The sequence below is a fragment of the Lonchura striata genome, chromosome 12, assembly GCF_050655825.1.
Source record: "Lonchura striata isolate lonStrDom1 chromosome 12, ASM5065582v1, whole genome shotgun sequence".
In the NCBI taxonomy this organism is placed as follows: domain Eukaryota; kingdom Metazoa; phylum Chordata; class Aves; order Passeriformes; family Estrildidae; genus Lonchura; species Lonchura striata.
This window is the reverse complement of record NC_140714.1, coordinates 11,790,633-11,815,000: the sequence shown is the minus strand read 5'-3', so window position 1 is coordinate 11,815,000 and position 24,368 is coordinate 11,790,633. Positions and strand designations below refer to the sequence as shown.

Below are 24,368 nucleotides of genomic sequence, written 5' to 3'. Positions count from 1 at the left end.
TCCGGCAGTCCCGGTGCCCCGGTGCCGGTCCTGCAGCCCCGGTGCCCCGGTGCCGGTCCGGCAGTCCCGGTGCCCCGGTGCCGGTCCCGCAGCCCCGGTGTCGGTCCGGCAGCCCCGGTGCCCCGGTGCCGGTCCGGCAGTCCCGGTGCCCCGGTGCCGGTCCCGGAGCCCCGGTGCCCCGGCTCCGCCGCGTCTCACCCGCCGCTGCCAGAAGGTGCCGCCGTCCGCCTGCGAATCGCTCCCAGCCCAATTAGGCGGCAGGTATCGGCTGCAATCACGGCTGCTGATAGAGATAAATGGGGAAGGCACTATCTGCTCAACAATAGTGGGATTTTTTTTTTTTTTTAAAGGGAAAAAAAAAAAGAGAGAGAGAGAGAAAAAAAAAAGAGAAAAAAACAATTGAACTTTTCATCAGCTGCTAATCATGATTTTTTTATTGCTTTGCTTAGCATTTTCTGGGGAATAAAACCTCAGAGGAGCCCAGTCTTTTGTGGAAAATGAAAGGGCATATAAAAAAATGAATGTACATGGATTCTAAATATTTCAGGTTGTATGACTTTGTGTTTGACCTTAGCAGAAGATGAACTAATCCTGCAATATAATAGACTTTCATAGAGATATGGAAAATGGCTGCTTTTTTATCTCAGTTGCCATGGGAACCATCAGAGAGAAGGCCTAGCTGAGATGCAATAGAAGGTTATTAAATGTGTGCTTGTGTATATTGGAAAAATACAGCTTTTTGTCATCTTGTGTCACTCATAGGTCTTTAATGCGTAATGTTTAGGTTATTAATAAACTAACACAGGTCCATTTTTTACAGAGAACAACTGTGAATACAGCCATACAAAATTAGTACAAGTTGAACATTTGCAAAACTTTCAAGCGCGGGCAGGGGCTGCTGCTTGCCTGCAACATCCCATGAAAGTTTCTCTCTCTTTGTAGACAGGGACGAGATGAGCTTTGCTGGAAGGAGATTGTGGGTGTCCTGTCCCCAAGCCAGAATCTTGCTGTCCCGCTTGCCTGGGGGTCCAGGGCAGTGCTAGCAACATGTCATGTGCTGCAGTGGTGCAGAATAAAATGTTTCCTTGTCAGGTTCTTGGGCACAAGCTCAGGTACTGCCAGAGGAAAGAAGGGTTGGGTGAGTCAAAGGAACATTTGTCCCTGGTTCTGGGTTGGGGGATCTCCTGTTCTGGAGCTGGGGGCTGCAAACCCAGACTGGGAGGCATTTACTGTTATATAGATAGGTTTTGGGAGAGAAAGGAAAAAAAAAAAAATAATAAGAAACAAGAAATAAAGAGAGAATTACAGAAAGAGAGGAAGAGAGAAAGAAAAGAAGAAAAATCTGATACTGTCCTGAGCTGGAAGGGACAGACTTCACACTAACTCTAGGAGAAAATAACTCCCTTTCTTTTATTTTTGTCCCTCAGAATCACTAATTGCTTCCCAAATTTGGGCTGTCTCAGGTGCTCTGCTCTGCCTGTGGCTAGGAGGTGGAGGGATCACCCAGCCCAGCCTGTGGAGGACCCAAGGGACTGGCAGGGCTCCATGGCCAGGGTTTGGGGGGACCCTGCTGGGGGGAGCACTGGGAGTTTTCACTAAATTGACCCAGCTGGACCCTGAGACTGCTGAGGGCTGGGACAGGACTGGGACACAGCTGAGCCTGGATGTGGCTTTCTGCATGGGGACAGAGGTGCTGCCACCCACTTCATCACTGCTGAAGCACTGACTGCCCAGGGAGGCAGCTGAAGGGGGCTGTGGGTGCAGGAGTGAGTGTGAGCGTGAGTGTGAGTGTGAGTGTGAGTGTGAGTGTGAGCAGGTGCCTGAGGTGCCCAGGATGATGTTCACAACTCTTCTCCCTTCCCTGCAAATCCACCAGTACCTCAGCAGAGCAACCCCAAATTTCCAAGCCGGCTGTGTGGCAGCATCCTGCATGGTGAGCTGCTGTCCCACCCTGCTCCCCTGGATCGGGGATGGGCAGGGGACACTCTTGTCACTCCACGGAATCCACAGCACAGACCCGCGTGTGCCAAGAGCCTCGGGGGTGTCCCAGGCCCGGCTGGGGGCAACCCTCGTGCACATCAGCCCCGCATCCATGCATACTAAGTAAAGCAAGGAATACATAGATTTTGCCTATCTGCCGATCAAACGCGGAGATCTGCTCTGGTAAATGATGCATTAGATGCGGTGGCTGTATTTGTTGTGTGAGTTTTGAAAGGGTTCCGATAATCTGGAAGCGAGAGATAAGGAACACCATTTATTCAGCAGCACTTTGGAACCAATTTTCAACCCTGTTCAACCCCATTCTCCAGCAGCCTCCAGGAGCCCAGGAGATAAGGATTGGGCTATTCATTATCTTCACAAGGAACAAAGATTAGCTAGCAGAGATGAAAAATTACCCCTGGATAGTAATAATAAGGAAGCTAACCTGGAGAGCTGCTGAGCCTATATTCTCCTGCTGCTGGTGCTGCTTCTTCTCTTTTAAATTTCTCTCCCTCTTTTTTTTTTTTTTTAATCAATATTGAAAAGGTTGGGTTTTTTTCCTTTTTTTCCTTTTTTTTTTTTTTTTTTTTAATAAGGGAGGAAGTCTTCCCCTACTGTCTATCATATTTTTCAATATGATATGGTTGTTACCGTGAAAGAGAGGAGAGCACGGTCTCCCCTTCCTCCCAGACTTTCAGATGACATCTTTAGTACGAAAGCTTAACAGGAAAGAAAAACATCCTTCTCTTCCAGCGGGCATGAGGGGAAAATCCTGACTCCCTGCTCCTCCGGCCCCCAATGTCTCTGGTGACACGTGGAGGGGTGGCCCCGGCTGTCCCGGGACACCGCGGCTGGAGAGCAGGCACAGCGCGCTGAGGCTCCGGTGGGCACTGCTCTGTCTCAGCCCCCTGAGCCCCGGCTCGCACATCCCCGTGTGACCCCGCTTGGGGAAAAATCTGCAGCCTTCAAACCCCACTTTTCCCGTAGTTTTTCCTCCCGAGCGACAGTTCCTCGTTTTGGAGTCGTTCCGTGCCGGGCGATCCCAGGACGCGGCTGCCGACAGCGTCTCCCTCTGCCTGGGCACAAGGGAAAAAAGAGGGGATATATGTATGTATGTATTTTAATACCACATTCTTTTGTATTTTTCCCCTGCATAAATCTGGTGATGTATCTTCTCTCAGAGGATGAAGGGTAATGCAGGAGGAGTAATTAAAACACTTACTTTGGAAATGGGCTGCGTGAGGCTGATAAGAATTATCTGCCGCATATCAAGGACCCTTTTTCCCCCGAACCATATCACAAAGACAGACAGAAAATGCCAGCAGAATAGGATCCCCCCCCCCTCTTTTCCCTGCTCACATTTTTACCTCCATTATGATGATAATTCCTCTCCCGCGAAACTTTTCTCCTTCCCTTCCCGAACCATATTTCGTTACCCCACCACCCGCAGGGCCCCCACCGGACGGTCCGGCCTTTGTTTCTGTATTAATATGATTTTCCTGCAGCCTCGGGCGGGGGTCCCGCCTGTCCCCCCCTCTGGAGAATCGCGCCGCGCCCCCCGAGCCGCCTCGGCGCGGCCCCCGCGGCCCCGGCGCCCGTCAGCCCCGGCAGGCAGCGGGGAGCCCCCAGCCCCGCACACACACACGGACCCGCGGGGAAAACCCGGCAGGTGAGGGCTGCCAAGGCAGGGCTGGGGCTCGCGAACATTTCCGAAAACATTCGTTCTGCCTGGATTTCTTAGTGTTCTGCGAAATACGTATTTTACCGTCTTTTTCCTAGCTATAACAACGACTCGTCGCGTAATAATCTGCTTGTGCCTCTTCCAGCTTCTCTTCTGCCTCACTTACGTGCAGGTGCATAGCCCGAAAGGCTGGATTTGGAAGGGAAAGGTGTGAGAAGAAACATGAGGTTATACAAACCTGGCTGGTCAATGGAATTAAAAAAAAAAATCCAGGACTCCCAAAGCTTTTCCTTCACTAGAAGGGGAAAGAAAATTAATACAACTAGGAATAATTTATAGGAATAATTGATCCTATGAAGCGTCTCCCCCCAGCCCACCTTCCCTGGGATCAGAGGAAGAAGCGAGAGGCTCGGGAGAGGCTGGGGCTGCGGCGCCCGCCGCGCCGGAGCCCGGTTTCCCTGCGCCTGGGATGTGAGTGCGTGTTGTTGGTATAATATCAATTCATTTAAAATATGAAAGTCAAGTCGCGTAGACTGTGACAGCAACCGTAACAAAAGGTGCAAGCAACAGACAATGTGATGTGCTTGTACAGATATTGTAATGATGCAAATGAAGTGGAGGGGACGAGCTGCCGTATTATGTACATAAATACACAGTGGCTCGCTGTGCCATCCGTGAATGCAGGAGAGTGAGAGAGAGAAGGGGAGGGAAAGAAGGGAGAGAGGAAAGGAGAGGGAGGGAGGAGGGAGGAAGGGAAGGGGGGAAGGAGGGAACGGAGGGAAAAAAAAGGGCTCAGCTCGGAACTGCTGCCAGTTTTCAGCAGCGTGCGCGGCGGCAGCCCCTCCGCCGGGCTGCGCGCACCCTCCGCCCGCGGCAGAGCCGCCGCTCCCGTCGCGGGCAGGCGGGGAGGCTCCGGGGCCGAACCCCTCCCCAGCCCGCGGAGCGGCCCCGCGAGGAGCAGAGCTGACGCTTCCCATGCACCGTGCCGAGAACTGAAAGAAAAACGAGGATAGGCGAGAGGCAAGGTAAGGGGCCGCGGCAGCGCGGTTTGCGCGGCCCGGGGGCGGCCCTGCCAGTGCCGAGGTGCGGGTCCCGTTGCGGGAGCGCTTGTCTTGGGGCAGTTTTCCCCAGGGACAAATCTGGCAGGGTTTGTAAAGAACGAAAAAATGTCCCCAGTACGGCCGGACCTCCCGGGCTGCCGCCTCCCAGCCGGCCGGGCGGAGCCCGGTGCAGCGCCCGTCTGCCCGGGGGCACCGCGGGGCTCCCCCGGCTCTGCCCGGCGGCGGGGCTCTCCCCGCATCGCACCCCGCGGGGAGCGGAGCCTCCGGGCCGTGGTTGGTTGTTTTGATTTTTTTTTTTTCTTTCCCATTGTCACTGGGGTGATTATTTAAATCTCCATCTTGGAAAGTTGCATTTCACCCAGGGCGGCCAGGCAGAGATTTCCCGGAGACAGGGTGTGCAGAGAGCCCTGCGTCCCCTCCCCGCAGCTACATCCTATCTTCTCTCTCCCTTTGTTGGCAGATTTGGGCATTAGGAAAAAAAAAAGAAAAAAAAAAAAAAGATGCGAGGGTTTGTTCTGCCCCGAGAGCCGGCAGGGCCCGGCCCCGCTCTCTCTGCACCTGCCTGCCGGGGAGTCCTCCCGTCCCAGTCCCGTGCGGCAGCTTTACGGGGCTTTGCATGATTTAAAATTACCCAGGCACATCGGGGCACGGCCGCTCCTCTCCGCCGACTCTTTCACCCCTTCGCCTTTTTTTTTTTCCTGTTTTTGTATGTACAGAGTTCCCCTCTTTATCCTCCTTTTGCTTTGGGGTGCTCAGGCTGGAAGGCAAGAAAAAAAAATATAAAAAAAGAGAAGCGTCCAGGAGCGAAGCCTGCCTGGTTTTGATGCGATTTCAATAAGAAAAGCGATTTCACTAAGGGAGTGCGAATTTCGGTCGCGGGGATTGTTCTTCCCCGGCGCACGGAGCATCTTTATTAAACGCAATTATTTTTTCCTCGGAAGTCTAAGCTCCGGCCCGGCTCAGCCCCACGGCTCGGGGCAGGCGGCCGCGGGGCACCGCCGGTGCCCGGCATGAGTCGAGTCCCGTTCACCGTGCCGGGTCGGTCTCTCCTCACCAAAGTTTTGCCTGTGGAGAAACAAATCAAACCTGCGGGGTCGGCCTCGTTCCTCTCTCCTACAACGGCTCCTTCTGAAATAACCTTGAAAGGAAAAAAAAAAAACCCAACCAAAAATACCCAAAAATATAAAATTAAAGAGAGATCCTGCAAACGAAATCTTTCCTGGCAGCGCCTGAAAAAGAAAATTATACCTTTTTCTGGACAAAGCTGCGCGTGTGTAACCTCCCCCTTCCCCACGCATGTATTTCTCTTCGCGAACTCACACAAAAGGCGGTTTTGTGGGCAGGTTGGGGTCTGCTTGAGGCTTTTCCTCCCCTTTTATTTTGCAGCCTAGAGAGCCGGGGGGCTGCGGGCACCAGGCAAATTGCGGACAAAGCGCAGGTGAAGGCGTGTGCGGGAGCGAGACTGGGACCGAGGGTTCCCACGGTGGGGTACAACCCCGTAGAAATCCTCTGCGGGATGGGGGAGAGCGTATTTACAAAAACAGGCAAAAAAAAAAAAAAATTCCGTGATTGATTCCCCTAGTCGTATCTCTAGCGCTTTTTTGTTTTTGTTTGTTTGGTTTTGGTTTTGTTTTTCCTTAATGCAGTTTAAGTAAGGGTCTTGTGGTTACGAGGTAACTGTGTCACTTTATAACCCTATCAGGAGCCATTAATACGAGCTGCTAATGCAGGACGGGGGAGAAGAAAAGCAAAGCAGAGACAAGACCAAAACACCGACTTGATTGGTTTTTTTGTTTTTTTTGGTTTTGTTTGGTTTTTTGTTTTGTTTTGTTTTTGTTTTTTTTTCAAAGGCAGAAAGCAAGAACTTTCTCGCCTCCAAACAAATCCAAGGAAATATACCCGATCCAGGTGGGGGGGCTGCTGGCAGGGACCGGCTGCCCGGGGCTCCTGCCTGCGGGCGGGCGGGAGCCGCTGGCAGGGCCGGCCGCTCCCCAGCCCGGGGGGCAGCAGGGGCGGGACGCCCACCGCTGGCCCTCCCAGCCCCCTCCCCGCGGGCGAGCAGCCGCCTTCCCCTGCTCGCCCGGGGTTCTCGCATCGCCCACCGGCACCGGGAGCGCCGCTGCCCCGTGCGGTGCTAAGCACCGAGCACTTCTCTCCCTCTTCTTCTTTCTTTTCACGGAGTTTTCCTGCCCTCCCTGCTTGCGTCTGTGGGTTGCACCTCGGGGAGGCAGCGGGCAGCGCTGTACGGGAGGTCTCGGCCCCCGGTCTCCGTTCACCGGACAGTGTGGCCCTGGGGGCAGCCGGGGGCTCCCCAGGAAAGGGGTGTCTGCAAGAACGTGCCCTGGGTCTGCGGGTTCTCCTCAGGTACAGTTTTCCCCAGATCCAAATACCCACAATGAAGGGCTGGATAAAAAGAGGAAGAATCCCCTCTGAGGACATGTAAATAAATGGTCCGTGTGCGGCGCCGGCTTATTTGTTTTCTGCTTTCTCCTCTGCCCAAGAATAGGTGTCAACTCTATCACATGGCACTACTAACTGTTGCTAAAACATGTTGTCGTCTCCCCCCCTCCCTTAATGATATGACATCACTTGTCAATCAAATCAAAATAACCAGTTGTGCTTCCAGATCTGGGAAAGGTCCCTTATTAAAAGAGAAAAATAAATTGCAACAGCAATAATAATAATAAAAATAAAGGTAATAAAACGAAGCCCGTAGTGCCCGGAGAAAGAAGGTAAAAGGGGGTTGGCAGGCGCGGGGTGAGTGGGGCCCGGCCGGACCCTCTCCGGGGAAGCTTTGGCAGAAAATTGAGGGAAGAGCTGCTTAACCAGCCGTGTGAGCGGCGGGCTGCGGAGCGGAGCTAAGCCGCTCGCCTCCAGCAGCCAGCGCAGTTCGCTGCTGCTCCCGGTGGGTGCATTAATTCAATTAAAAACCTCAGCCGTGCCGCCGGGGCGTTGAGCGGCCGAGACCAGAACCAGCACCAGGTTCGCCAGAACCAGGCAGCGGGGACGGGACATGTCGGGAATCAAAAAAAAAAAAAAATCAAATTGAATAAAATAGAAGAAAATAAACCAACATACTGCGAGCCGGCCGGTTAGGAAGTCTCCAGCTTAGCCGGTCTCTCGGCAGAAATCTTTCATCCCTGCTGGAGGGGTCATTTATTTTACAAAGGGATTTAATGGGAGGGGTTGCAGAAGGCGGGAGGTGGGTGCGAGGAGAGGCGCCGGCCGCCGGAGGAGAGCACCCGGCGGCGGGGAGTTGGTAGCCGGACCCCCGGGCCGGAGGTGGGGCGGGCGCCGGGGAAGCCGGTCCCGAGGCGGCGCGGCCGGAGCCGCCGCCGCCACCCGCTCGCCCCTTTTGTTTTCCTTCGCCTGCCGGGCCTCGGGTAACCCGAGACGGGGGCTTCAGGGAGCCCTGGCCGGGCAGCGCCGGGGTCTGCCTCGCCATAAATCAAGCCGCCTGATTAATCTTTACAATTTGTCTTTTAAAACAAACACGAACGAATTATCAGCTCGTTAACTGCGATTTTATCACCTGCCTAAAACAAACAGCCCACCCCATTCCCCCCCCCCCACCAAAAACCCCCAAAATCGCGTCCCCGTGCTGATGGCAGGAGGGCAGTAATTAAAACATCCAAATTAATTAATAAGTATGTAGCGAGGAGCTGGATTTCGCTGGCGGTCGGGAACGGGAGGCAGCGAGGCCCGGGTGATCCCGGCTGACCGCCGCCCTGCTCCACCGGCCGGGACTCCACGGGCACGGCGCACCCCGGCCCCGGCGCTGGGTAGAACGAGGCGCCGAGGGGATCTACTTGCAAAGGCCCGTGTTTATTTTACAGTCACCATTCTTTCAAAACATTAAAAAAATCCATTTTCGGGTGATACTTGGGTGATTTTGGTGCATGTAGAAAGAAAATCGCTTCGAAGGGAGAAGGCGGATTCCTGGAAATCCCGCTTGGTTTTCTCTCTGACTTTTAACTTTCCCTTTTTTATTTTTTGAAATATTTTTGCTTTGTTTCCCTTTCCTCCCGGTCACCACAGGACTGAGGCTCCCGGGCACGCTCCGCAACGCGGGGCTCATTTGCCCTCCCGAACCCCGGCCCCTCTCCCACCAAGCCCGGCCCAGCGCCCGTCCCCGGCCTGCCCGGGCCAACCAGCCCGTCCCGGGAGAAGCCCGGCCCGGCTCCACCGCCCCTTCCGCGCCCGGCAGCCGCCGGAGGAGCTGCTGCCCGGCCCCACCGCTTGCGACCCCCCCGCAGCGGCAGGAGGGGGCGAGGGGCGCCGCGGTCCCGGCGCCACCGCGCAGCCCCGAGGTCAGGGGGCCGGGAGGAGCGGGACACCCGGGCTTTGGGTGGAGGAGGCGTCAGAGGAGAGCCTGCGGAGGGGGAGGGGGGGGAAGCATAATCTCCTCTCCCTGTACCAACCTTTAGGTCCCTCAGTATGGCCCCCGTTCCCCCGGGCTGCGCTGTGGGGTTCCCCCGGGGGGCTGCATTGAGGGTCCCCCGGGGGAAGGTTACAGGGGGACAACGAGTGGTGGGGGGGAGAATAGTAAGAGAGGGAGCCCCACGTCGCTCCGACCAGACGCGCTCCGCAGCGAGGAAAAGGAGTTTTATTATTATTATTATTGTCACTATTATTATTATTGTTATTATTTTTTAAAAGTTCATTTCCTGGCGAATTTGGCAGTGACGGGTGACGTCAGAGCCCCGGCGTCGTAGTGACTGGGGCGGTCGGGCCGGGGGAGGCCGGCTCCAGCTCCCAACCCCCAGCGCTGCCCGCCGCGGGGGCGGCTCCGGGGGCAGCAGCAGCAGCGGCATCCTCGGGGCCGCCCCGCTGCCCCCGCCCGCAGCCCCCGGTGGAGCTCGGCTCAAGCCCGCACGGCCCCGACCGCTCCCGCGCCCCTGCCCCGGCCGCGCCGTCGGGCTGGAGCCGCGGCCGCTGCCCGGCGAGCGGAGGGGCTGCTCCCCGCCGCCCCCGCCCCGGTCCCCGGGCAGGGACCGTGTCCTCTCCGCGCCCGGCTAGGAGGGCTGAAGGATTGCGATCGGCGTTTCCCTTTTTCCCCGAAAGCAGCGGGTGAGGAACGGGGCAGGAGCGCCTGGGAAACGGGACACGCAGCTGCGCCCGGCCGCGCTCCGGGCAGTTGTTTGTGCCTTTCCCATTATTATTATTTTCTGCCCCAAAGGCGGACCGGTTTATCCGCACCTTCGCGGGTGGCGAAGCCGGACCGGCGCCCCGGCTGCTGCCGCTGAGCTGCACCACAAACTCCGCAGAAAACGCCTGTTGATTCGGAATGCACCTCCGCTCCCCGCCCCAAAGCACAGGAGTAATTGCAAATATTGAACTGTGATGTTAAGTTTTTGTAATTAATTATTGTAAGAAAAAAGTGTGAGATTGGGAAAAAATAAAAAAAAGTATTGACAATGTCGCAGCCCCACCGGGGAGGCTATACTCTGTCCCAGGGTCCTTGTGTCCCGGCCCGGCTCGGCTCGGCTCGGCTGCCCGGGCCCAGGGCTGCCAGCCAACCCCGTGCCCGGGTCCGGCCGAGCACTACGGGCCGGGGAGGGGGCAGGGTCCGTCCCTGCCCTGCAGCCGGCTCGGCGCGGCCCCGCTGCCCGGGCCCTGCTCGTCCCGTCGGTCTCTGTGGTGGGCGCGGAGCCTCGCAATTATTTGTTTTTAATTATTTTTTCCCGATCCAGTCAGTTATTTCTAACTAATGTGACTGGGCTGAGGTTTGTCCCGCTCCCGGCTGCGCGCTGCTGTGCCTGATTTAAGGGATTTTAGCATATTTATCTCCCCGGTGCCGATTTCCAGCCCCGGGCATCCCGGCGGCGGCGCTGAAAGTCACGGCTCAGCGGCGGGGCAGCACCCGGCCGAGTCGGCCCCATCGCCGAGCCCTTCCCGCACTCCATCTTCGCCCGGCACCCCCCTCTCCCACTCCGCATCCCCGCAGTCCCCGGCGGGACCCCCTCTGCTTGGCCGTCCCCGCCCCGCAGGGGCGTGCAGCGCCCGGGCGGGGAAAGCCCCCACGGCGCTGCCGGGCGAGATGCTGCGAGCAGGGGCAGAGGGGCGGAGGAGGGGGTCTGCCGCGCTCCCCCCCCCCCCCGGCCGGCTCCGTTTGGGGCCGGGGGTGCGGCTGGGGGCGGTGTGGGGCGGCGGGATTGGCTGGCCCGGCCGCCGGCCCTGCGCACCCCGGCCCGTCTGCGGCGCCGCGGCCAGCTGGCGCCAGCGCTCATATAGGATGCGCGGGGATGGGACCGAGTCGGCCAGAGCAGCGGCTTTGCCATCTGAGTAACACTCTCCATCCAACCTCCTCTGCTCTTCCCGCGCTCGCTCTGCCTTTCCCCCCTCCTCTCCCTCTTCGCTTTTTTTATTCCCCCTCCGTTCTCCCCCACTTCGCTGCAGTCGCATCCTGCACGCCGGCATTCATCGCCACCCGCGCCGGGTAAGTGTGGGGCGCGGGGGGGTCGCCGCGCCTCTGCCAGGGCGCACTCGCTGCTTTCTCTAAACACCCTTCTCTCCACTCTTCTTCTCTACCCCCTCCCTATTTCTCCCCCTCCTTTTCCTTTTGTGTCAGTTGGAGTTCTTGCTAGAACTACGCTATATTAGTTCTGCCGTTCTTCCTTTTTTACCCCGCTTTTGAAGCCAGCTGGAAAAACTCCTATTGACGTTTCTAGCAAGGGGGGGGAGAACGAAACTATTTCCTTTTCCCCCGATTTTTCCTTTTTTTTTTTTCCTCTTTTTTCCTTTTTTATTTTTTTTTTCCTTTTTTTAAGTTAATAGTTTGAAATTGATCTCTTGTTTATTTTGTGGGGCAATGAGCAGGGAGAGAGCAAGACAAGGAGTTTTGGGGACAGGATATTTTTGGAAGGGAGGAGGGGCTCTGCTTCCCCCTCCCCTTCCATGTACCTCTGGGAAAAGAAGCCGGCCGGGAGCCGGCCCGGCGAGCAGCGCACCCACGGCTGCCGAGCTGCTAAACCCTCCTGTCTCTCCCTACAGGTGCTGCCCTGGCGCTCCCCCGGACCTGCCTCCGCTCCCCGCCTGTTGACGGAGGGACACGCTGACTTCAGGGGTCCTCTCCTACTCCTCAGAGGGTGCGCTCCAGTCACCCGGCGTTTTTCTTTCTAAGAGAAGCCACCCCAATCTCTTAAAGCCCACCAGGCAGCGTCAAAAGAGACCTCCCGAGCAGCACTCCCCGCCCCCACCGAGCGCCGCTCGCTCCTGGCCTGGGGGTGGGTGAAAGGGGAGGCCCAAGGCCATGGAGGTGGCCACGGATCAGCCTCGCTGGATGGCCCACCACGCCGTGCTCAATGGGCAGCACCCCGACAGCCACCACCCCGGGCTGGCTCACAACTACATGGAACCAGCGCAGCTCCTACCTCCGGATGAAGTCGACGTCTTCTTCAACCACCTGGACTCCCAGGGCAACCCTTACTACGCCAATTCCGCCCATGCCCGGGCCAGGGTCTCCTACAGCCAGGCACACGGTAAATCAGCACCCCGGCCCCTTCCCCGCCGTCTCGGCAGCGCTCCGGGCCCCTCCGTGCGAGCCGCGGGTGTCCTGCGCGGGGCTGAGAAGTTTCACTCGCGGCCGCTTCGGTGTGTCGGAGCCGGGGAAAAGGAGATCGAAAACAGGATAGACAGGCAGGCACGGGTGGATTTTAACCCAAGGGATAACCAAGGGCTAGCGGAGGGGAGGGAAAGAAACGGGGGGAGGTGAGAGAGGAAGGGGAAACAGTGTGCGCACGGGCTAAAACTTCTCAGACACGGCTACTTCCCGGATGCAAAATCCAAACCGATTCAAACCGGCGAAGGATTTTATTTGGGGGTGTTTTTAGGAGCTGAAGAGAGAGCATTACGGCGGTTCAGAAAGATAGAGCAGAATGGGGCTTACTGCATTTTCCCAGGAATGGGGTGGGAGGAAAGGGGTTGCCTGAGTCCCCTGCTCCCCTTGCTCCTTCTGGCCGGGCTGGCTGGTATCTCCCTTACATGGGACAGGGAGAAGGGGCTGCTGCACCAACCCGCTGCTCTTCCCCGGGTTGTGAAGTCTCTCCCGTGGACGCCTGTCCTCCGGCTGCCCGCAGACCGAGGAGCTGCCCAGCCACGGGGAGCTGGGGTCTTCCCCAGCCACTCCGGGCTGAGCCGCCCCACGCTGACCCCAAACGCTCTTGTGTTTCTACAGCCCGCCTGACCGGGAGTCAAATGTGCCGGCCTCATCTTATCCACAGCCCCGGGATCCCTTGGCTGGACAGCAGCAAGGCGGCACTGTCTGCCCATCACCACAACCCCTGGACCGTCAGCCCATTCACTAAGACACCCCTTCACCCCTCGGCGGCCGGAGCGCCTGGGGCCATCTCGGTGTACCCGGGCAGCAGCACCTCCAGCACCGCCTCCGTGTCTTCGCTCACCCCGGCCTCGCACTCCGGCTCCCACCTCTTCGGCTTCCCCCCGACCCCTCCCAAGGAAGTGTCCCCCGACCCCAACTCCACCAGCGCCGCCTCCCCTTCTTCCTCCGCCGGGGCTCGGCAGGAGGACAAAGACAGCATCAAGTACCAAGTGTCGCTGTCGGAGGGGATGAAGATGGAGAGCGCCAGCCCGCTCAGAAGCAGCCTCACCAGCATGGGGGCCCAGCCCTCTACCCACCATCCCATCCCCACCTACCCCTCCTACGTGCCGGCAGCCCACGACTACAGCAGCAGCCTCTTCCACCCGGGCAGCTTCCTGGGGGGTCCCGCGTCCAGCTTCACCCCCAAGCCGCGGAGCAAGGCCAGGTCCTGCTCGGGTAAGTGCCGCGCTCCCGGCGCTTCGTGCGGGCGGCTGCGCCGGCTGCTGGGGTGAGCGTGCGGGCTGCTGCAGGGCTGGGCGCTGGTGTTGGCCCTCCTGGGGACAGGGGGACAGGTGACTGCTTGGTTCTGCTTTGCTGGGTTTTTAAGAGTAGGAGACGGAGCTTGGACTGGGCTCCTGGGGGTGCCAATGCACCCAGGCACTGGCCACAGGCTCGAACGGGCCGCGGGGCACGGCACCGGGGCAGTATGAGCCGGCAGCCCGCGTTGTACAAAGAGGGATTTATATAAGCGGAGAAAGAAACCCGAACCCTTTTCACCGGAGAAAAGCAGGCCTCAGGCTCCCGAGGGGCTCAGGCTCGACCCTGTTCCCTCAAGTCAGGCAAACCCCAATGGATGACACATGGGGACTTTCCAGGGATAGGTATTTCTCCCTCCGTAATTTCCACGTCTCTCCATTAACACCACCCAAAGCCCCAGCGCAAGATGAAAGCGAAACTTCCCTGGCCTGTCCCCTTCGGATCGCGAAGGGCCTTTTTCCCTTCGCATTTTACAAGAGCAAAAATTCAAATATAGTTTACATAACAGTGCAAAAGACTAAGGTATCCAGTCACTACTAACTTACTCCAGCCTAACTTTAGCTAGAAAATACTCCCCCCACCCTTTTTTTAAAACCCTGAATCAGATATATCTCTGCTTCCAAACGACTGCTTGCAGACCTTTCCCATGTTCACTACTCTTCCTTGCATTTCTTCTAAAACTGCAGTCCTAAATCTGTAAATCAGGCAATGAACAAAGTTTTGACCCCACTTTGAAATCGCAGTAGTTATACATCTAGACACAAATTATGACCATTTATGTAATTCTACTGACCTTCTTGGTTTAATATTCTCACCGATGGAAGGAAATTAGCTCCAATATACTGGGGCTGAATTTAGTCCTTTAAAAATAAATGGCCCTATAGGCATTTGCATATGTGTTCCATTGAACATACTCACTTATGAATACACTACATGTTTTTATTTAAGTAGACAATAATTTAGAAATGTGATCTCTTATGAGTTTTGCAACAAAAATACCAGCTATTTTACAAGCTCATCAGTACTGTTTCAAATGATTCTTCGGAAGGGAAAAATACATTCTTTCTCTGCTGTTATTTTCAGGCGGTTGTTACTATGTGTATACATTTTTAGTGTCTAGAAGAGAAGCTAGAGGCAATGAGCAGCACAAACCTCTTGAGTTCGGAAACTGGTTCAAGATCCAGGTCTCTAAAGACAGGAGGGATCCTGAGTAGCTTTTTGAAAAATTTTTGTCCCATAGCTGCTGCTGATTTTTAGATGGGGAAAACAAGAATCTTTTTTCTTTTGCTTTTCAGTTGCTTTTTTTTCCCCCCTCCCCTCTGTAAGGGAGCTCCCAGTGTAAGGAACTGGGGAAAGTTCGTGACCACTCAGTGTTTTTGTAGGAAAACTAAGACTCACGACAGGACGACTCCTGCAGCTTCCTGCCCTAGGAGGGACAAGAGCTACAAATGCAGAGCTCCCCTCATTTCTCACTCTAGACTGTGTTGTTTGAAAGCTGCCCACTCCCTAGATTAAAGCAGACATGAGCCCCGCTGAACTCAACATGGCCTGCTTCAGTTATTAGCAAAAAGAATTTCCTTTCCAGTTAAATACTCTAGGATTTGCATAAACGGTATTAAGAGAGATTTCTATATTAAGCAGACCTGCCCTCAAACCATCCAGGTCAAATGAACTTTTAGCAGGAAGCTTTCTGATGCAGAAACAGATATATTGGAGTTACATGTTGTGTTTTATTTAATGCAGCCATTCTACAGTGCCATGTTTACCACATTGTACTAAAACTAATAATGAAGGTAAACTGCTCCGTACCAAATCCAAACTGGATTGTTGAAAAATCACAGAAACAGGAAAGCACTCAAGCCTGTTTTTTACAGTAATGTCCAGTGTAACTGAACTTTCTCAAAGAACAGCATTAGCAGCGTTTTTATGCCTTTAGGACAAAAATCATAACAGAGACTCTGGTATTTTGTATCCATTCCCAGTCTGCTTGGCTCTACTTTCTCATCCTCTAGAATTTGCAACAAAAAATAAAGTGCAGAACCTGAGGTCTTTTTGCTTAGATTGATTTCTAGAAAACCTCTTCCTCTGACTCTCTCCTTAACTTGTGTGTTTGCAGGTGTGTGTGTTTGTGTGCATGTGCACGGGTGTTTCTGTGGCAGGGGAACACAGGATTTCACCACCGGAGTGCAATAGATCTGGGAGGGGAGCGGTGCCCGGTGAAGACTGAGGGAGTTCTTGCTGAAACGATAACTTCCATCTGACACAATAAGAGTGTCACTCTTTCTCACTTTGCAGAGAGTGCTGCCTATTCCTGATCATGACATAAAATACTCACTGGAGCCTGGGAGTTCTTGAAACACTGAGCTCCTCGCTGCCTGTACTGTAGATGTCACTGCTGTCTGGTTGTGCTTAATTAACAGAATTAACACACTGTTTTGACTTCTGAAAAATGCCTAAAAGGTAATGCAAGAAGATTTTGTGAATTTGTTTTTAAAGAAAGGAATCTATTTTCTTCGTGTTTCCATTTAGAAGGCAGAGAGTGCGTGAACTGTGGAGCCACTGCTACCCCTCTCTGGAGAAGAGATGGCACCGGGCATTACCTGTGCAACGCCTGCGGGCTCTACCACAAAATGAACGGTCAAAACCGACCTCTCATTAAACCCAAGCGAAGGCTGGTAGGTGTCTTAATTTCTCCTGGGTTTGGGGGATAAATAAGGCAACGGGACCACACACAGGCACGAGCTGGTCATGCCTCATCCCTGCTCAGCCCCTGCGTGGAGCCGAGCTGTACTGTACCGGGGTCAGTCACGGCGAGGTCACTGCCGAGCCTCGGGGCACATCTCCCTCCGCCCCCATCCCGGCAGGACCACCGAGCCCGCTCGGCCCCAGCCTCCCTGCCGCTCACAATGCATGCGGGATATCGAGTGTCCTTCTCCCCGACACTCCCCGTTTGTCCTCAGATGACAGCTTTTAATTTAATTCCTCATTTACTTGGCCTCTCGGGACGGTTTGGGCACGCACTGGGAGCGAAAGGGTTTATGAGCATGAATGTCCTCCACCGTGTACTAAAAAAAAGTTCCAGCTCCAGAAAAGCAAAACAAATCAGATGAGTCAAAGCTACTGCTCCCTACTAAAAAAATTATTTGTATAAAAGCCATGAAGTAATTTTCACTCTTATATTCTCTGGCAATATTAATATTGGTTCCCTCCCCAGACAATCCCCTACTGTTAAAAAAAATCCCATTATTTTTCCATGGAGTCACCTATACTTTGTATTTTCATTTGACTGATTAAAAAAAAAAAAGTCCTTTCTAAGCTCCTGGTAGTAGTTTCCTATCCGGATATCTGTACGTTAAAGATAATGAAACTTTGTGTATCTGTTTCCTGACTCTAAAAGCTTTAGAGAGTTTCTATAGGCGAGCCTTGCCAGTCATGCTTGCTGTTTTGAAATTTCTAATACACTCTACTCTGCAAATAATGCGTAAAATGCTAAGAATAATAAATATATTTTTTGGAGCTTTGTGATTTATGGTGCCTAAGTCTCCTAGCTATTCATGGGCAAATATCAATGAGGTTTAGAGAGCAGAAAATTGGCATTACTGTTCTAACACTGGGATGGGATATAGAAGATTTCTGTCCTGAGTCAGAATTTCAGCTATGTAAGCTTCTTAATGACTTGCCTTCTAAAGTGACTGACATATAGAAAAATGTTAAGACAACAGTGTAACATTATCGTCTCTCAAGCTCAAGTGCTTTCCAGACTGAATGGGACAGGCCATAGAGTTAAGCAGCATAGTTGAGTATCAGTAAGCCATCTCAAATATGCAAACATAGGTCTCCACCTTCCAGTGTGTGTTAGGAGACTGTTATACTTAGCTCACTGTGCAGGGTCTGGGCAGCACTAGAGAGGTTTTGTTTTAATGTTTAGCTGTTTAAATGTTTAGTTTTAATTGATTTACAGCTTTGTTTATTGCCCCTTTTTCCACTGTAGTTTGCTTGTTTGTGGGGGAGAGGAGGTGGCCATCTTTGGGAATTTGTTCATCTGCCATGCAATAACAAAGTGATCGTATTAATAATGTCAGCATTTGGATGTCTGGCATTAATTGTGTTTGGGTTGCATGAGTGCATTTGCAGTAGGGGGTACCCCCTCTTTCTGCCTTTGGCCTGTTCTCACAGGCGAGTAAGGCACCGAAATAAATGAGTCTCCGAGGGCCTGATTCTTGCCGAAAGCTGCTGAACCGTCCATCAGCTTTGGGAAAGTTACAGGGGCCCATGGCATAAATCAGAAGCAAGTGAGAACAGAGCCCTGTGCTCCTCTTCGGTGAGCGGCCGAGCTGTACCCGCTCCCCACTGGGGCTGGTGGGCAGGGAAGCACAGCGAGTTCTCTGGGAATGCCACTGGCTCTGCTCGTGGGCATGTCCTGTGCATTACTGTGAGCTTTGCTGGGCTTCACCCCATGGCTCTCCATGGCTAATTGCAGAAATATCCAGGGAGCAAGGCCCCCGGGGAACGACCGCAATTGATACGCTTTCGGAAGTAAACTCCAGTTTAAAAAATACTGAGTCCTCAGCACTAATTCAGTAGCACGAAATGGACTTGGTGTTTGGACCACTTCTAGAGGCAGGGCTGAAGGTTTCTTATACAAAATAATTTCCCAAGATATGGGGTGAAGTTAGTCTGTCCATAACACTTTATACGTCACTGTCCATGCACAAAGGACGCTTTATCTCGGGGTCTGCTAGACAAGGGCCCGTCCAGGAATCATGGGCGCCTGCAGTTCTACTTTTCCTGTTCTTGTTTTGGGAGGTGGGTGAATGTTTGGGCTTTTTTCTTTCCCCTCACCTTGATTTTAGCAGAACAATAGTTGTATGAAAGGGTGGTGGATTTTTTGGTGGTTTTGTTTAATTTTAAGACTGTTGTTTGAGCGCGCTTGTCAGCCAGGGAACTAAGTAGGGACAGAGGCGGCAGACTGGGGTCAGCGGAATCATTGCTGCAAGGCATGAAATTTGGTTTGCTAAATATTTAAAGAAAGTTGGAGCCGGTTTTGTTTTCTCCCTTTCACTTGTAAATGCAAACTGAATTGTCAGTGATGGCTCTGATAAATACTGCACCCAGCTAAGTAATGTGGTTCATTTTCTTTTGTGTCCACCTTTGAAGGGCCAGAGTAGGGGTAAAAATCGCATTCTTGAAGATTCCCTGTTCTCAAACCCAGTCCCAACATTGGCAAGGACTAAATTCGTCATTAAAGAAAAATAAAAAGGCAAATGCATTTTCATTACGCAGTCTAGAATTCTGAAAAGGGAAAACGTGAAAAAGCCAAGATAATTTTTCCCCTTTCTATAAAATTTTTGTTTGTGGAATCAGAGATTGTTTCCTTACTTCCGTTGCACACAATGTGACATGGGGCTTGAAAGTTTTCATAGGAGAATATTTGCATTTAAACAAAAACATAATGTTAATAAAACCTAAAATTGACAGCAGCTTTCCTCCAGCCCTGATGCTCTGTAAAATCTTGGTAACAAATTCTCCCCAAAATAAATAGAATCCAATTTGACCTTTCTCATGATCTCCCTCCACCTGGTGATACATTTTAATTTTCTTTTTCTTTTGGTTAGTCAGCGGCCAGGAGAGCAGGGACTTGTTGTGCCAACTGTCAGACAACCACCACGACCTTATGGCGACGTAATGCAAACGGGGACCCAGTTTGTAATGCCTGTGGACTCTACTATAAATTGCACAATGTGAGTATTTACTCATCTCATGTGTCGCTGCTTGCCTAGTGTGGATTGATGTCTTAACTGCATGGTGTACACTAGGCTTTTATTGGTTTCAGGGGTTTGGTTGTTGTTTTATTCCTGCCCCGTCTCTAAGGTTCCCCTGGGAAGTGACAGCCGTTCTTTGTCAGCATAGTGATGCTAAGTTCAGTGACATTACAATGTATTAGCTTGGCTTCTAACGCTTGGGCAAACCAGGCAAAACAGAGCTGCCACACTCGGTTTGAACTGAGCGGGTTTTGTGTGCCCTTTCCCTCCAGAAACAGAGGCCGTTTGGAATGGGCTCTGTGCAAAAATTAATCCTGATGGGCCATCTTCATTTTGACTTGTAAAAAATAGATTGTATCTAAGGCTTTGGTGTATTATTTAATGTTTTAAAAAATAAATTAATTCTAAGCAGGAACGCTTGATACGCCGGAACGTTATTTACACTGTAGGTAACGGAGGTTACTGGTACAGGATTGCTCATGTCTCAGGACTGAATTTGGGTCAGCGTGTGCCTCCTAGTTTGATCTTCTATTAGGAAATTAATGAGGACTGAGGGTAAGCCTACGGGAAAGAGAGTCATCAGCTGCCAAATTCAGTTCAATTTGTTTTTCATGTCTGGGGGTTTTTTGTGTGTGTGGTTTTATTAAACAAATCAATATAAACAAGTTCTGCAGAGAGAAACACCATTTTTGTTGGCCAGAAAAAGGTCTCCATCCAGGAAAAACACATGGGGGCTGTCCAAATATTTTCATTTTTGCACAATAAGGTCATTTTGTCTGCATGAGCCTGATTTTCTCATTTCTTGCAGGTGAACAGGCCTCTGACCATGAAAAAGGAAGGAATTCAGACCAGGAATAGGAAAATGTCCAACAAATCAAAGAAAAGCAAGAAAGGCTCTGAGTGTTTTGAGGAACTGTCCAAGTGCATGCAGGAGAAGTCTTCTCCCTTCAGCGCTGCTGCCCTTGCCAGTCACATGGCACCCATGGGGCATTTGCCCCCTTTCAGCCACTCTGGACACATCCTACCAACACCTACCCCCATCCACCCATCTTCCAGCATCTCATTTGGACACCCACACCCATCCAGCATGGTTACAGCCATGGGATAAAACCTGATGACCAAGAGACCCATCCAGATATTAAGAACATGGGACTTTGCCTAAGATGACACCCAGTGAGACAATGTTCTGCCAAGAGGAGAATGTAGGGATGGCAAAAGGAGACCTTAGCTCCCATGTGGTTAACTTTTAATGCTGGACTAAAACGAAAATGATGGGTCTTCTGCAGAAATGTGTAGTGGTGCCTGTAATGCACTTTGCCCCCTCAGGTATAAGAAAAAAGAACTCACCTGTTCGATACTTAATGGTCCAGCAGGAAGCAAAAGATGGCAGAAGCTGAAAGAGAAGGCTTGGAACTGGTTTTCCTTTCTCTCTTTGTTATTACTGTGAATATTGTAAAGAGATATAAGCAGCCTCCCAGGACGGAATTGGCTCACTGGAAGCCAGACATGCTGGATTTCTATTGCGGACTTTATTTGGGATAGGGGAAAAAAGAAGAAAAAAAGCCAAAAAAGAAAAGAAAAAAAAAAAAAGAAAGAAAGAAAAGGGCATCTTTATTAAACCATAAGTTTTAAAATCAGACACAAAGTCATATTTATTTTGTTTTCCACAAAAAGCCTCAAACCCTCTGATTGCATGTTTTTGTGCTGTCATTTGCATTGGCTACCCTGTAAGAAAAGCTGCCTTCAAAACAAGGAGAGGAGAAATGTACTCATCAGCCCTCTTGGATTAGCTCCATCTATCTTCCATACCAAAGTTACTAGGAAGGGGGAAAAGATTACGAGGGCGAGGAACAAAGCAAAAATGTAGCCGTAATATGGGATTTTAATATACCCACGATGGTGATTATTTTGACACAATTCCTTCATTCTTCTCCCTAACATGAAAGATTTATTTTAAAAAAGAGCCCCTCTCCCAACTACCCTATTGTTTCTCAAACCAGACAACCTAGGTCAGACAAACTGTTGGGAAAAAACTCTGGGGAAAGCAATCCTGCACTAGCAAGGGGTGATAGCTGCAACACAATTTTGGTAAATGCCTGTATAAGTTCTAGCACAGCCAAAACTATAATGGGGCACAAAAAACATCCTGCTCACAGGCTTTGGAGGTTGAAGCATTTTGTTCTGTTGTGTTGGCAGCTGTCGCTTAAAAATGCAGATTAGCTGCTTGGGTAAACTTTGGGCAGTGTGGCCACCACATCCACATGCAGCCAGCCCGTGGCACCCACCCATGGGTGGCACTCACCCCCGTGGGCTCCACCGGGAGGAAGGGCAGGAATGAGGCTGAGATCACTGGAGAGGGGAAAAAGAGAGACAATCAGTTTGAGCTTCACACATCCATCAAGTCCCAGACACAGAGATACAGCTGGGGGAAAGCATCGTTCTAAGGGGAACATCTGTTTTCCGTAGCAGATTTTATATGGAAAAAAAGAAAAGAAAAAAAAAATTAAATCTCCCATTATGAAACCATATTGTACGTAAATGACCGAAAACAAAGCTATTGCCAATGTGAAGTGTATTTTATTGATTGTTATGATCTGATGCCTCTCGTGAACACAAGCTCCAGTATAACATACAGTGTACATATTTAGGTATACTTCTGATAAAAATGCCCCAATGAACAGAGGGGTTTGATAATGTAAACCACGTAAGCTTAACTCTGTGAAAAGCTTTTTATTTTATTTTTTTAAATTTTAACTATTTTGTTGTTGGGTTTTCCTGTTTAGTTTTTTTTTTTTTTTTGATCAAGCCAAATTGTATCTTTACTGCAAAAGTCCTGCTTTAAAGAAAAAACCAGAATGAAACAAAAAAAGGATGTATGTAAATTTTTTTAAGCCTGTAATTTTTAAGCCTACTAAAATGTAGTATTTTATAATTAAGAACCAAGCAGCCATGAAAATCCTGCTTTCCTCTTTTTTTTTGGTCTGCGTAGGCATATAGGTGCACTTTGTAAAGAAGTGGAAATAAATGGGAAACTAAATTGGTTGGGAGAAATCATAAGAATTTTTAATCTACTGAGGTAAAAAATTAGGTCCTTTTTACTTTTTACCTTTCAGAATGGTACAGTTGTATATTATTTGTACCCAACTCAAAATTTCTGTAGGATTTGGGCAGAGGGGAAGGGGTGTGGGTGAAAGACAGGGATTACTGATACAGTTGACAAAGTGCAATATATTGTCAGTCACTGCAGCATAAACAACAGCAGTTGAGATTTAAATTATTTTGTACTTGTATCAGCATAAAAAAAAAATCTTCAGTATTTTCTGTTTTTATTTTTAATTTTTATTTTGCTTATTTTTGGATTAGTGAACTAAATTATTGTTAATTATGTACAACATGTTTATATATTGTCTGTAAAAAGTGTATGCTTTCCTCATATTCCTTCAAGGTGAATATTGCTAAGAATAATAAATACCTTTTTTGTGAAACTACCTGTGCCCTGCTTCATGTCACAAAAGCTGCTTTTAGTAGGGAGAGAGGAAAAATTATCGTCATTGTTGCCAGTAGAATTATGAGCTTATACTTTATGCAGAGCAGGCTATGATATTTCGAAAACAGGATAGGACAAAAAAAAGGGTAGTTAAAGAATGATTTAGTATTGGAAGCACAGGTACAAAAGCTCATTCTCCAGTGTTGCTTTGGAATGACGAGTTCATGCAGTTAAGTGTGCCTAAGTTTTTAAGCTAGTTTAAATTTTGAGGGAGCAGCCACATTGTAGGTGATTAACTGTGGTTTCTCTTGAATTTTTTTTTTTTTGTGTTTTATTAAAGTGTTTGGAGAAATACTTTTACATTAAAAACACATTTTAAAAGCACTGTAAACATAGAAAAGAGGCCAGCTGCTTAATGGATTTCAAGGCAGGACCCGTATTAGACCAGGGAAAGTTTTCCATAGGAACACTCTACACCTGGAAACCTGTTTCTTGCCATTTGTCATTATCAGTGGAGTGAAGGGAGCAGCCTGGAGCTGCTCAGTGCTGCCCTGGGAACAGGGCTGCAGCCCTGGCTGCAGGGAGGTGTGCACATGGACTGGCATGTGAGGATGGAGTAAAGTGCTTACCAAATAGATCTTCCATGGCCAAAACTTTGCAGCTGCTTTCATCACACAGTCAAGGTTGACCCGCACAGGGAACCCCTGGAGGCCTTACAAAGTGAAGCAAAGTCTTGCAAGGTCACCCTGCCATGTGTAGGGGTGGGCATTGCTGCTGTTGCAACAATATTTTCAAGAAAACAGCTAGTGAATTTTGGGTTTCCTCCTTTTGACCCCCTGTGGAAACCAGCTTCGGGATACGTCTTTACCCATTATGGAAAAAAATAACCCGAGTTCCTTTTTCAGTGTGTGTGTGTGTGTGTGTGTGTGTGTGTGTGTGTGTGTTTGAATTCCAGCCCCTTCCAGCAGTGCTTGTCTTTCCCCCTGCAGCCTCCTGCCCAGCCCTGGTTGCAAGCCCTGCTTGTGAATACCAGGGAGCCACAGCAGCTCTCTGTGTGCTGAAGGAAGAACACACAACTGGGACAAGGCCTTCCTGCATCATTTCAGACGAGTTAATCATCTCTCTAACTTGTTCAGCAAGGCTCAGTGCAAACATCCATTAAAAAAAAAAAGTCAGTTTATAGCATACTGTGCAAGCTTCATTTAAAAAGAAACATGTTCTTTTTCAGACAGGTTTAAAATGGGATTATAACTAAATGCAGACTATCTCCCGCCATCTTTGAATAGCTGAGAAATGAGAACTAGCAACATCTCTTTAAAATTTGGAATAATCAAGCTCTTTGCTTTGGTTGCACAGTACACATCCCATTCAGGTTGTGATGGTGGCTTTTACCTGGGGGCTGCCTCTGTGCTGGTTTGGTTGGATCCACTGACAGAACTGGGGCCATAATCCATCAGGCTGTCAGGAGGGGTGGTGCATCCCCCAGTGCCCGGAGGAGCGTGCTTCTCTGAGTGGGGGGCTTCAGCAGTTCCTGCAACAC

The 24,368-nt window shown here is 51.0% G+C and overlaps 1 protein-coding gene and 1 pseudogene across 3 annotated transcripts; one reads left to right on the top strand and one right to left on the bottom strand.

Moving 5' to 3' along the window:
• Window positions 1–190: 190 nt before the first annotated feature.
• On the bottom strand, window positions 191–12,834 carry LOC146766250 (uncharacterized; annotated as a pseudogene). The gene is made up of 6 exons (XR_014958150.1): window positions 12,096–12,834; window positions 5,354–5,479; window positions 3,746–3,850; window positions 2,952–3,056; window positions 2,632–2,699; window positions 191–2,227 (listed from the first exon to the last, which is right to left on the bottom strand). The product of XR_014958150.1 is annotated as an uncharacterized LOC146766250 (transcript).
• On the top strand, window positions 4,478–22,827 carry GATA2 (GATA binding protein 2). Of its 2 annotated transcripts, none has more exons than XM_077786120.2 (6): window positions 4,478–4,686; window positions 11,716–12,203; window positions 12,899–13,498; window positions 16,109–16,254; window positions 19,195–19,320; window positions 20,150–22,827. In XM_077786120.2, exons 2-6 carry the CDS (start codon window positions 11,975–11,977, stop codon window positions 20,447–20,449), a joined length of 1,401 nt encoding a protein of 466 aa, XP_077642246.1. In that variant the 5' UTR covers window positions 4,478–4,686; window positions 11,716–11,974; the 3' UTR covers window positions 20,450–22,827. The 2 variants fall into 2 exon arrangements, with proteins under 2 accessions (XP_077642246.1, XP_021389902.1); XM_021534227.4 differs by lacking the exon at window positions 4,478–4,686 and adding an exon at window positions 10,981–11,161.
• Window positions 22,828–24,368: the final 1,541 nt, after the last annotated feature.